The sequence below is a fragment of the Ixodes scapularis genome, unplaced genomic scaffold, assembly GCF_016920785.2.
Source record: "Ixodes scapularis isolate PalLabHiFi unplaced genomic scaffold, ASM1692078v2 PGA_scaffold2__306_contigs__length_199485367, whole genome shotgun sequence".
Lineage (NCBI taxonomy): Eukaryota > Metazoa > Arthropoda > Arachnida > Ixodida > Ixodidae > Ixodes > Ixodes scapularis.
In genome coordinates, this window is record NW_024609857.1 from 127,161,903 (window position 1) to 127,175,327 (window position 13,425).

Genomic DNA, 13,425 nt, shown 5'->3' on the forward strand with positions numbered 1-13,425 from the left:
AAGATCCGCTAGTGTATTGCATTATCAGCCGTCAATGTGACATGAACGAAAAATAAGCTATCAGCGTCTGCCTTCGGCGGGTCGAGGCAGCCCCTCATTCATAACAGTGTCACACTCCTAGGTTTTTTACACGCTAGCATTAGAACGGTCGTTTTCATGAAAACCCGCCGGTGTCAAGGTGTGTGTCTGTTTGTCAGCGCCATGCATGAAGTCGCGAGGAGAGTGGGGTGGTGAGGAGCCTTCGTTTATGCGGCGAGGAGAGAGGGGAGTGCGACGCGTGCTGACGTTAGCGCTTCGGACCAATTCGAGCTTCTCACAGCTGGCGCGGAGTCAGAGGCGAGCAGGCGCCGCGACGCTTTAGAATGCGGCCCAGCTAACTTGCCGCTCCGGTGATGGATGTGCTTATTTTCACGATTAGTATGATTGACCGTATCCAAGAGCAACGCCGGAAGAAAGCCGAGGCCCCGCGTTCATTGACTTTTTTACATCCCCTATCGGACGACCACGATGTTCAAAAATTGGACACGAGCGCTTCGGTAGCCTCCGACTGGAAATCGTGTTCTGGCTGATTAGACATGAAATCCCAACCGGATGCTGACGCGACACTTCCTTTAATCTGTGCTGCGTGCTGTCCCGCAGTAGGTGTTGCGGAACATCCAGCACTCGGGTTTTGTCCTAGGAGCTGGTCGAGGGTGCAGCGCGGTCTCACCCTCTCTTCGGGCACCGCCTTGCGTGACCTCCAGATGAACTCGAAGATGGCTGTGATGCAGGCGATGCAGGACCCCGTGAGGAGGACGACGAAGACTCCCCCCACGTTGGCGAGGCCCAGGGCGCTGGTGCCCTTGGAAGCGCTTGCCTCCTCCTTGGGGCATTTCTTGACTATGTGCCGCTTTTTCCACCAGCGCTCTTTGAGGACGTGCAGCGTGCCGCTCTCCTGCAGCTGCAGGATCGCCTGCGACAGCATCGTCCGGTATGGGGAACCTGCACCATCAGACACAAAAACAAGCAAAGAGAAATGTTTTTTTATATACAAACGATTGTAGAACTTCCTGTGGGCAGAGAGAGAGAAAAAAAAGTGTCCTACATGCTTACGTTAAGAGGCTTATCAAGTGATAAAACTTTGCTTGCGTCGCCATTATAAAAAAAGGAAAGATATTTGGTTTGAACTAACTTGAGCAATCATTGGGCAAAATATACCAATAGATCCCTTTCGAAAGTCACATGCCGATTATTAGTAGGTCAGAACCACTGCACAATGGCTGGACAACTGACATCGTGAAACGTGCAAGCCTTTCCATAAGATAGTGAAGGTCGGAGCGCCGCCAACGCTGGGAGCCGACAAGCCAATCAAACAGCACCGAAAGTGTAACGTGACTGCGCTCGTCACCGTTTTCTATGGGTGTGTTTTTTCTTCTGATTCAACCAAACGCATAAAGTGTGGAGTGAAGTTGCGGTTTAAGTCCGCCATTGTGCAGGGATTTTGGATCTGTCAACATAGGGCAGTCTTTTAAGAGGGGTCTGTAAAAGTCAAAGAATAGAAAGCATCCGGGCCATATTACTTCTACGGTGATTATTTGTTTTCGCCTTTATTGCATGCTTATTTATATTCATTATAATTCATTTCTTTTGAAAATAATTGTAGGTCATGCATTATTGTTGGTTTAAGAATCAACAATAACATTATGCAGGGTAAACTGCAAGTACTTGTTCGTTTAATGTACTCACGTAAAAGGGCCTCTTTAGCTTGACAGCAAGTTATATAGTGTTTTAAGTTTTTCTTTTTCAGGGTATACGCAATTTTGCTCTTGATGAAAAATTAAACCACGGTGTGAAGTCTAGTATGCCCTTGTCATTGCTATGCCTCGCTCTACTTATAGGCTCGAGTGCTGACTGATCAAACTGTAAGAACAGCACTGCACGCATAAGACATATGCCTGAATGCAGTAATATAAATATATTAAACTATCTTTAAAAGGGTCGCCCGCCAAGATAGTACGAAGCTCATTGAAACCTCCGCATTACTGAACTTTTAAAAGGACTTTTTTCACCAACACAAGTGGCGCGACCTTTATCTGATATAACGATATAATTTTGTTTTGTCCTCAGGATATAAAATAGTTACGCAGGAGCAAAACTCACACCATGAATATAGAGGGTATGTGATTTTAATCCAGCCTCGGCGGTCATTAGATGAAGCCATAATCATCATGGTTAGTTTATTAATTAACGAAACTATGTTAATTAGCATTTGAATGACTCACTTTAGGTGTTACGTTGCGATTGCTGTATTGACGGGAATTACAATCAGAGGCAAGACGAACTATTTGCAAAATTGTAACGTTTTTTTAGATATTAATACATTTTCACGTTTTTAACACGATCTCAAAAGTGCGGACAAAAAGCGCGCCACAACAACACCACCTAGAAGACAAGGCCGTAGTGCTGGCATTTTTGCGTCCCCAGCGAAGGCGAACGCTGAACGCAGATTGCAAACGAGTTTAACCCCCCCCCCCCCCCCCCCCCCCCCTCCGTCAGCGCTCGACTTCAAGTCAAGTCTGAGCCGAACGTTGACGCAATCGTCGTATCAAATCTGTGCCCAGCGTTCGCCTTCGCTGATGACGACATCAAATTAAATACTATGGCTTTGGTATCTAGGAACTGTTGGCCGCAAGGCTTGCCCACAATGACGCTGAGAAGAGTCAGATTGTCGTTTCAATCATGTCGTCACGGCAGCGTGTTTTTGGTGAGTACGCATGGACACAAGTGACGAAGTAATTGAGATGAATACGTCACTTTCCTAAGCTTCATTGTGGGCAGGGTTTGCGGCTTGCATTTTCCGCGCAATTTTTAAGTCGCAAAAGTTTACTAACGAATATCTAAAAAAAAATTAACTTTTTTGCAAACGATTTTAATTGGTGTGCCCTCTAAATGCAATTACCGTCAATACTGCAGTCGGAACATAATCCCTATAACTAATCATTAAAAAGTTAATTAACACGTTTTAGTTAATTGGTCAACGTACCATCTAATGATGACCGCCGAAACTGATACATGCATGGAGAAGACGGCACTGGAATAACTTACTAATAACTTAAAAAAATCATTGAAAAATAAAATAAATTTTCTGTAGTATAGACATAACATTTAGGCAAAGTGCTAGTGAAATGAAAAAAGGAGAGGGAACTTAGCGTTCTTCCCTTCTCCCCGAACCGATCTTACCGGGTGGAGTTGCGATGCCGTAGCCTTTGTTGTCTAGGAGCGATCCGATCTGCGTAAGGTCGCAGTTCCTTTCGATGGCGTATTCGATGGAGGTGGACTCCATGAGATAGGCGTACTTTCCGCGACGCACTCTCTCTATGCCCTTCTGATTGGATTCGGTAAAAACGCTCGGCCGGGCCGCCTGCATCACGTGCCACATTTTCTTGTATGTCGGAAACTCTGATTCCTGAAAAGAAAAAAGAAAAAAAAAAAGAAGGTTTCAGAATATATTGGTGAATAATAAAATATTGCTGCTAATGCTGCTCAGTACTATCCTAAATAAGAAATAGCCACACCCTAGTGCGAGGCTGACCTTACCCATGGCTGTGCCAGCTATACAATTAATGTGATATTCAAAATAAAATGTCCGGCCATATTTATTATGCTTTAGAATACTTTCGTGACATCTTTACACGTTCAAGGGTACCGCCGTGGATAGACCAAACGTGCCTCCCCCAAAAGTTCCTACGCCTTAACTACCTAAAAAAAATCTATACGATGCTTTATTTGATCAAACGATTCCGTGAATGTGGGTGGGAGTACAAATTTCTTATTATGTTTTAAAGTTGTATTGATCTGCGCTGGCATAAAAGACAGTTTGAACACAAGAACGTCTTGTCACGAGGCTGACTTATTTAAAGGGGTTATGACACGCCAAAAATAAAATAGGAGATAACTATCCTGCTAGGACCCATTGTGTGTTCCTATAATCCGGCTAAATTTGCCCTGAAAATGGCGCGATAGTTTCGTGGATAAATCGTTTTAATTGCGGGGCCCTCGGAGGGGAGGATCCGGGTGGAGCTGGAGACTGGCTACGTAGCCAGCCTCCAGCACGGTATCTGCTTGCACGCACTCACAGACTTGGCTCTCTTGGCGTCTCGAGCCTCAGCTTCCCCATTTAAGTTGCACGTTTCGAGCATGCGGTCCATGACGATTACGTCTACGGCATCGCTCGCCTTGTCAAAGTGTTCGACACTGATCACAGCAGCGATTAGAGTGATTGCTATTAATAGATGTTGGAAGCTGTTCATTTTTACTGCGACCCGTTGGCGACCAGCACCAGCAACGACGGGTTACGGACGAACTCGCCATGGTCACCGTCGTCCGGGAATATCTCGCAAGCGCATGCAGGGTGGAAGGTCAACGGGCCGGGGGCGAGAGCGAGAATAGCTTTCGGGTAACCGAGTTGCGTCAGCGGTTTTGATCGTACCGCGGCGAGGAGAGCTTAAGCGATCACGGGGGCGCCTAGAATGAGAGAGCGTTCATGGTCACGTGGTTTATGGACACCATGGTGTGACTAACTTGGGCAGTGTTGCCTAGTCGCAAGATGAAAATGATAAACATTCGTAAATTGAATATTGCAATTACCAGAGCTCTAAAAAACACGTACCTTTGTGTGTATACCAAGTAGCCTATAAGCATTCCATTTCAAGTATAATCTCTGTTTAATTTTCGTGTCATAACCCCTTTAAGCGGCGTTATTAAAAGCGCGAGAGTTGAGCTCCCACCTTAAAGAAGGACTGGGTCGAGCCGGATTGCAGGCTCCCGTACTGGATGGTGGTCTGCTTGGCCAGATCCTCCACGCTCTCGATGGGAGAGACCAGGCGCTCGACCGTGAGGAAGGCGGCAAGGTTGGCCGTGTAAGAGGAGACCATGATCAGCGTGAAGAACCACCACATGCCCGCGGCGACGCGGGTGGACAGGGCCCGCGGTGTGACGTCGCAGCCCTGTTGCATGAGGCAGCCGATGGTGAACCAGAGGGTGTTCCAGATGGTGAAGCGGTTCTCCAGCTCAGTGGGGTTGGGGTCGCATGGGTGTGGATTGACCCACTCGTACGGGCTGAACCGGGCCACCACGAAGAGGAACAGGCTGACCCCGAGGAAGGCCGTCGACATGTAGATCCACACCTCGAGAGACAGTGGGGCCAGGAACGAGAAGAGCCACGGTGGCTTCTTGTCCGCCTTGCGGTACAGGATGCTGATGCCCAGGTTCATGAAGGGCATCGTGAAGTCGACCACCTCTTCGCGCACGTACGTGATGGTCAGGTCGGCGATGGCAAGGTCGGCTTTCTGACAATAAAAGCATAAAGATAAGGGGAAGAGAGGAAAACACGCTGTTTACATATAAACCCTTATTAGCAAAAACCACGTGTGGGCACTGCGTGTGTCAAGAAACCAGGTTTACGAGAGGTTCTGTTCATGAGCTGTGACGATGGCGGTGACACCGCGTCTGCGTGGCAGTGAAGCCGAGCGATCTATGATGATTCATATTTTTTAAACAAAACAAAAAGGTCATAAAATTATCTCGCGCAGAGTAGATTTCGTTTTCGAGTATCCTGTTGCTTTTCCGTGTTTTCTAGCGGTTGGTTTATGCTAAACTATACTCTTAGACCTTTCTATTAACGTGACGTAGAGAAGGTGTGCGATATGACGCGACACAAAATCTGAAACTGGTGTGAAATTTGTGTGACATTCAGTAGTTTCTATAAATTCCCCTGCTGCTACCTGTCTCGGAGAATGACCCAACGCACTGGTTCAACAAACACGTAGTCATTCATTCACCGCCATCGCTCGCGCCGTGATCCCAAGAGCCTCCGCGGCGGAACGCCGCTCATGTGACCAGTTGCACTTGACCCCCTCCAGGTGGAAATGACCACGTACGATTTGGCACGCCGATAACTTGGTCCAACGCTTTGAATCCCCAGGTTGCCCACAAGTTGGAAGCTACGAACAGAATAGTTGGAAAATTTTCGTACGGCGTATTGCTGAAAAAGGTTACGACTACCGAAGGACCAAAGTAGGTATACGTGAGCAATGGAGTACCAATGTGAAAGAAGTCGCTGGTAATTAAGGTTGTACCGAAATATGTGGGTATAGCTGCACGCTATACCCATATAGAGAACTACATAAAATAATGTACATAAAATACTCTGTATACTAAAAATCGACATTCGGTCGCAATAACAAAAAAAAAAAAAAAAAAAAAAGTGACGAGCGAGCCATACATTTTCGAATCTTTAAGTACTTCAGTGTCCTGGTTTACAAAAAAAGAAAAAAGATGCAAATCAAATTATATCTGTTTTTGTTTCGCTTGAATTAATAAAAATAAATGGGTATAATGATTACAAAAAAGAGAAATAAAAAAATGCAAAGTTTTTTTTTATTGGTGAACTCTATATGGGAGCAATAAGCTCACACAGCATCCCTGAAACTTTGTGACGGTTCCGGTCGGTTTACGGCCTGACGGCCGCCATTGAGAAAGATTAAGAAATAATTTGAAAGCTTTTTACTACCGGTTTTGTCACCTGGTAACTACTAATCCTCTCATCCTTGTCCTACTCAGTGGAAAGGAGTCATTGGGCTGCGCTCACAAAAAAAGTTGTCAAATCACGTTTGCTATGATATCTCCATCGATCAGATAGAGGCAACCACTTCTATGTTTTTGATCGAGCTATAAGCGGATAACAGCTTAAAAAAATGAACGCAGAGCACGCAGAAACTACCAGAACGTGCCAGCAACAAGCACCCCAATTTTTTTATATAAATACTCTATAATTACTAGTGATACCACATAAATGTACCAACAAAAACGAGATAATTAAAAAGTTTGAGTGTCTGATATGATGTAGAGTAACTATAGAGTAAACAAGAATTATAAGGCTAACCCTGTGAACATGGCGTCTACGCAGTTGCATGGCAATATAGATGAACAATGCTCAGTTCTGCGAATGTAATAAAACTTCAATTCGCAAAAAAAAAAATGTTTCCTGCACATGTTTACTAAAAAGAAACACATCAATGAATGAGGATATCTTAGACAAAACAATGGAAACAGCAATTTTAGTAACATACAGTTAACTCTATACCTCTCAGCGGCTTTTAACCTCCTTCTCTCTTCCTAAAAAAATAACAAACACATAAACAAAATAAGTTGCAGAGTAATGAGAACGCGATAAATTAATAAAATACTGGAAAAACAGGAAAGACGTCAACTTGCATGTAATTAGAAGCCCCAAAACAGCGTTTGTAAATATGTAGGTTTAATAGTAGAGCTAAGGTGGTAAGTTGGGCTGTTGGCGATTGTTGTGCATGATGACTAGCAGCGTTCAAAGGAACGGGACAAACAAACGAACATATTTCAGTTGTGAGACAGCGTGTGTGTACAGTATTCGCTCCTTCGTCCCGTCCTTTTGAGCGGCGTTTTTCATCGTGCAGTAATATAAAAAAATTCGCTCATTTGCGTGGATAATTTTATTCACCTAAATATACGCGATGATTAGAACCAGTCCGAAACATATTAGAATACGCTTACGCATAATCGAGTCACGTATCCCGCCTCTCAAGCATTGCTAAAGCAGCGCCAACCGCGCAGTTTCTTTTACAAAATTGGCCACATATGACGTGCACTCACCCCGTGAAGCAGCTCTCCGATCATTCCATTCCACTCGTTCTTATCGTCTCTCCGCCCATGGGCCTTGTCCGCCACTTCGCGTATCTTGTACTTGAGGCTGATGTCTGGTAACTTGGAGATTTCTTCCAGGAGATCGATGCAGTACCCTTCGTACTTTGCATTTCCTTCCAACTCCGCATGGTTCTCCTTAAGCATTGTGTACGGGGCTTGCTGAAAAGAAAGGCGGAAAGGAACTGTGGTCAGTTATCATGCATTTTGGGTCTTTCAATGTCCGAAAATTGGTCTAGGGTAGATATTTTCGACACAAATGAAATTTTAGCTTACTGCAACGAAATTACAGACATGATTAGATCGGAGCACACGCCTTGCGACATAGTTACCAGTGCTTACGTTTAGACCATCTCACACCAAGCTTCAGCTAACATTCTTTCGAACAACTGCTAAGGGTTGACTTGTGGTGATACATAAAGCCGAATGCTTAAGCCAGTGGCATAGAAACTCCTTAATGCAACCAGTAAATCGCGTTTTCATAAGGAATAGTTTTTGGGTGAATTGGTAGGATAAAAAGTAACAACTAAAATTAACTATCAAAGTGTGTCAAACATTTACAAGAGAGATACAGAAGCGTTTGATTAGAACCATTCAATTTGAATTTTCATATAGAAACAGAAGGCTTCTTCTAATTGCAGTTCAATGCTCGCTATAAAATAACTGCGTCTGAGATTATCTGCGACTCATAAATATCACATATTACATTCAATTTGCAATTAAAGCAATGAGGCAACAAGGGGGCGTCTTACCACTAGAGTGGTCACAATGAGTGTCTTGTTCATGAGGTGAAGGCGGGCTTCTTCCAGTTGTCTTGAGTAGTTTGTTGTTATGTTTATGCCGCCGTGCATCGTCCATTCACCAGCCTGAAAAGAGGAATTATTCAAGAATGTCAGTAACTGCCAAGAGTTCTTTTTCGTACGGTGCAGACACCTACCTCTCTAAGGCCGTTGTGAGTGATTTCTAAAATTGCGAGTCGCATGTCAGTACGATGGCCGTTCGGATTAAATCGAATATTTCCAGTGAGTCCTTGTACGTTTATCTGAAAAAAAAAGATCTGGAACATTAGTGATCACTGAAGACGTTAGAGGAATAATTGAGTGTTATTTAAGTTGTGTCAATCTAAAAATACCCGGGTACCAAATTTACCACAGAGTACGGGAAGTGTCAATTGCTGATATTTGTTTCCGATCGCTATCAATCGCTTTACCAGCTCACCTTCACAGCTCCACTGGAATGTATTTAACTATATTTGTTGAGCCCTGGGCTTCGACTGTTAATTGCAGTTAAGTGGCTTTTTGAAATCCCCTATGGAAAAAAAGACTCGTTGACACTTTATAAAGTTATAACGCTTTGTTCATTTTACAAATAGCGTTTAAACGCATCCTCTGGCGATTTTCTTTAGCTAACCCTATTAATTATGGTTTTTGAATTTTTGACTTCATCCTTTCCGGCATGCTATTCAGCATCTCAATATTCAAAATAGTTGTTAAGAAATCGGCAAATGCCAAACAAACATTCAGTTATATCCGCAATTTTTAGTGCCATGACCACACTGGTAGGCATTGTTGCAGGTTGAATAGCCAGTCTTATAAACAGCATGCCGAGCATTTGTTTCGTGCTGCTCCGCTTGTGCTGGAGCGAGCTTCCGAAGCATTCATTTGACAGCCTAAAACTACTTGTAATCAGCTGGGAAGAAATTCTAGAATCCAAAGAATGAACCACTGCCTGCCGCCGGCGTCACTTCTTCCTTGTTGACAGTTGAAACTTTCAATTTAACAAAACGCGATGATGTCCAAACTTGTCAGTTATATAACTGCGAAGCAAAATTATATTCATCTAATATTTTGGTTCAGCAATGTTCGTTGGTGTGTTTGGTCAACTTTGAGGCAAATCGGGGACCACAAAGAAAACGCCGGAAGCGAGACAGTTTGGAAAACGAAATCCTACCATTCTCATGTATTTCACGAAGGAGTTTCCCTGTGCCCAGGGCTCCTCGGTTTCGCAGGACAGGGGCCGCACTTGGATCTTGGGTCCATTGTCTGGTTGCAAGTCTCGAAGCGCCGTTGCGAAAAGTCGCACGGCGTCGTACATTAGGGCGACTTTGGTCTGTGGCGGAAAAAAATGTCACGTTGCTATTGGCAGCAAGATAAGACGTGGATTTCGCAGATATACGTAGACCTGCGTCGCCAAAAAGCATCTAGCTATAACAACAAAAAATATAGCCCTAACTGAACAATTTCATACTCCAGAAATATCAAGAAACATGTAGTTAGTCCAGCCGATGTTTTCTCGTGATTAGTTGCGTAACGATGTTTAGATTATTTTATCTGTCTCACTTATGATCTGCCTCACTCCACATAACAGAAAGGCGATTCGATTTTTCGCCTTTGGTTTTAATTTTTTTTTATGAGTCGAATTAAACCAACTTTTCTTTTCCTTTTCAAAGATAGCCTAGTTGTAGGAAAACTACAGCCCTTACCTATTGGGTCATGCACGGTATTTTTTTGCGTTCGATCTATTAGGAATATATAACTTTTTCTTCATATTACCGCGATTTTTCCTTGGTCGCTGCAATTTTTATGAAATTATTTTTTTTGTTTTGAGGAGGTTTGAATGTTTTGTCATGACCTTGAAATATTTGGTACGAAAATAAAACTTTGTCGCTCTGCATCAATTCTCTTTCACGCATCGTGGATATGAAATATTTTCTGCGTTCTGGTTTCTGCTACGTTGCTTGCATAGCACTGCTCGCACAGATGAACAATTTAAAGCATTTAATATATTACCGAACATGACCTACAGCACTGAGTGGTATGCAAAATAACTTGTTAAGTAGGAACAACATAAGTATAGCTATACTATAACGTAGGATACTCAAACGAACATCGGTGAAAAGAATGGCACGCGAAGGCATATCGTCCGTAATTTCTTTTAGTTGGTTACTTACCGTAAGATTCTGCAGGTGTCCATATATTCAGCAAGAAAAAAAAAAAAAAAAAAACGTAAGGGCAGTTAATACTCCGTGCCGACACTTCCTGTTGGCAAAACGACAAGGAAAGTAAAAAGTAGCCTTTGAGTGACTGTTAATATGCTAAAACATGTTCACCCTGTAGAAGTTTTCTTCTTTCTCTCCCTTCTTGCTGAAGCGCAGCCTTCGTGTGAGCCAGTCTCGAGCGACTTCGTCAAATTCCTTCGCGTTGACGTCCACTAGCCGGAAGCCGGAAATATTGGTGCCGCCATATTGAAAATCTTCCATGTCCACCGTGTGGGCATCCTGCGCCATACGTACAATCGATCATCTCTGAAAACTGGATGGCTTGAGTGATTGCACTCAAGCAATCACGCCTTAATAGAGTGTTTCTAAATAATATGCTTCGGAGTATGGGGATATCATATATTGGCGTTGTCATGACTTAGGACTCCTTTCCGGAGCCTCAGTAAGCTGTGAGATAAGACGAAATGCCCAAAAGAAAAATAATATTATGTTCACATATTTGTATTTATAGAACCCCAAGATACGGGTTGGAGCTGGGTTAGTTAGGTTATGTGATAAAACCAACTGAATGTGAATCGATATGTAAAACAAAATATATATAAAATAAAAATATTACCAGCGTTTTCTTATATATATATATATATATATATATATATATATATATATATATATATATATATATATATATATATACGTTCAGCTGGTATTATCCGAAAACTCCCCGAAATACTATGGGTTAATTGATTACTCGGCCGTGATTGATTTCTGTTTCCACTGATAAGTGCGCTGGATTGTTCAATGTTCTAATGTATATTACAAATAATGCCGCCGAGTCTTCAGGGTTTTTATTACTGTGTTATGTGTTCAAGAAGCACGTTATGTTTACTGTGCAACAGAGATGGCCGAAACGTGACATTTAACGGTTTATCACGTTTGCTCCCATGGGTTAGCGTCGACTACCAAATGCAACCTAACAAAATGCTGCAGCTCACGAGGACACTTTACCACAATGGTGATTTCCGCTATAGCCTTTTTGTGGCTCAAAAACAGTGTAAAAAGTTGGCTATTGCGCCTTCGAAACATTTGTGTTGCGCTCTGTACACATATAGCTTTTGTGGGGTGATCAAGGTTGATCGTTAAAAAGCATCATCTCTCTCCCCACCGTTCGCCTGGCCCCAGGAGGACCACGTGCATGGCTCCCGCATTTTGTAAGGGCCTTACGCGTGGCCATTTTTAGAGTTTGGAGCTCTGCATGTCGTTGTGATTTCTTGAAGTAGAATTCCTGACTATTTTACCGGACGAGTGGCGGCGTCCCCTTTTAAGAACCTGCATTGCACTCCGTCCGTTGTGAGACGACAACAATGCATCTCGTCTATGCAAAGGCAAGGCAGATGGCACCGCGACGATTCACTAGTGACGAGGTCAGAGGAAATACGCAGGCTTTATTTTTTATAATTACTCGCAATTAAAAAGAACAAAAAAGCAGGACGTGGTGAATTCCGCTGGCATGTTATCATCGTTCCCTTCCCGATAATATTGCGGCATTCCCCGATTAGAAAGACGAAGAACGAATCAAGAATCGTGAAGATGATAAGCTACGTCCGATGGTTTCTTCAGCTACTCTCCACAAAAAGGTTAAAAAAAAGGTAAAATTCACGAAAGCAAGCCCAGAGATAGGACAAGAAATCCGGTAAAACAGCCACCTAAGTGAATGCCGATATCGTATTTTTTCACTATCAATCCCTTCTCAGGTTATGTAAAAAGAAAGTTAATACACGAACCAATAGATTGGTGAACTGTACTAAGGCCGCCAAACTCGCTTTGTTTTTTGAGCAGGAGTGGTTTACTGCTTTCGTCTCTTGTGGAAGATACGACATAGGGCACACGAAACAATGTCTCTTTAAAATAAAAAAAATAAATAAAAACAAACAAGGAGGACTTTCACAGACAACCACGCTCTTTCATACAGCAACGACGAACGTTTCTTTACGGGCATGCAAAATTCACACGTTGAGTAGAACAGGGGAGGACTGAAAGAAAGGAGGTTAACTCCCCCGTTCTGGTCAACGCGTGAATTTTTCGTGCCCGGAAATAAACATTCGTCGTTGCTAAATGAAAGAGTGCGGTTGTCTATAAAAGAGGTTCCCGTTTTTTTATTCTATTTTAAGTATCCATAATTACTACACGCTCGCCTTAACCAGCCGATGTCCCAATGACAAACTTAGAGAACACAACATTATCAAAGCCAGTTCTGAAAACCCATAGAGATTCATTGCCGGGATTGCGGTCGTACGTAAAATCTAACCAACTGCAGCGTTCCGGGCCGAGATAGTAATCAAATCACTAGGGATATTATCGAAACCGAAAATATAAAGCGGCTAAACGACCAGTGTGTTAGCACCTCGTCTCTAACATTGTCAGAAACGGAGTTATATTACTTAGCCAGATTTTCACAGAGACAGATCAGAGATTTAAACTAATTTTTTTTTAACGCGCCAAAAAGAAAAAAAAAAAAAAGATACAGCGACGAAAGGAAGAAAAAAAAGAAAAACACAAACAGAGTTGTTAGTCGGCGCTTTGTGGGTAACCCCCTTTTTGTGTGCCCTGCAAACTGCGTTTCTGCTTTTGTGCGCTGTAACATCGGAGGACTCTAGGTGGTGTTGCTTCTGCCGAAGATGCTTGAGTGAGCAGGAGTTTTTGATAATTAGAAT

General features: G+C 43.1%; 1 protein-coding gene across 1 annotated transcript in view; it reads right to left on the reverse strand.

Annotated features, from left to right (window-relative positions):
- Nucleotides 1-13,425, reverse strand: part of LOC8032620 (glutamate receptor ionotropic, kainate 2) — a 29,033-nt gene that overhangs the window by 3,767 nt on the left and 11,841 nt on the right. Inside the window, exons 5-12 of the mRNA XM_029974964.4 lie at nucleotides 10,826-10,993; nucleotides 9,667-9,825; nucleotides 8,654-8,758; nucleotides 8,469-8,582; nucleotides 7,669-7,878; nucleotides 4,767-5,327; nucleotides 3,220-3,445; nucleotides 710-981 (exon numbers count right to left, since the gene is read on the reverse strand). Coding sequence (XP_029830824.2) covers nucleotides 710-981; nucleotides 3,220-3,445; nucleotides 4,767-5,327; nucleotides 7,669-7,878; nucleotides 8,469-8,582; nucleotides 8,654-8,758; nucleotides 9,667-9,825; nucleotides 10,826-10,993 — 1,815 coding nt within the window. The remainder of the gene's footprint in view (nucleotides 1-709; nucleotides 982-3,219; nucleotides 3,446-4,766; nucleotides 5,328-7,668; nucleotides 7,879-8,468; nucleotides 8,583-8,653; nucleotides 8,759-9,666; nucleotides 9,826-10,825; nucleotides 10,994-13,425) is intronic.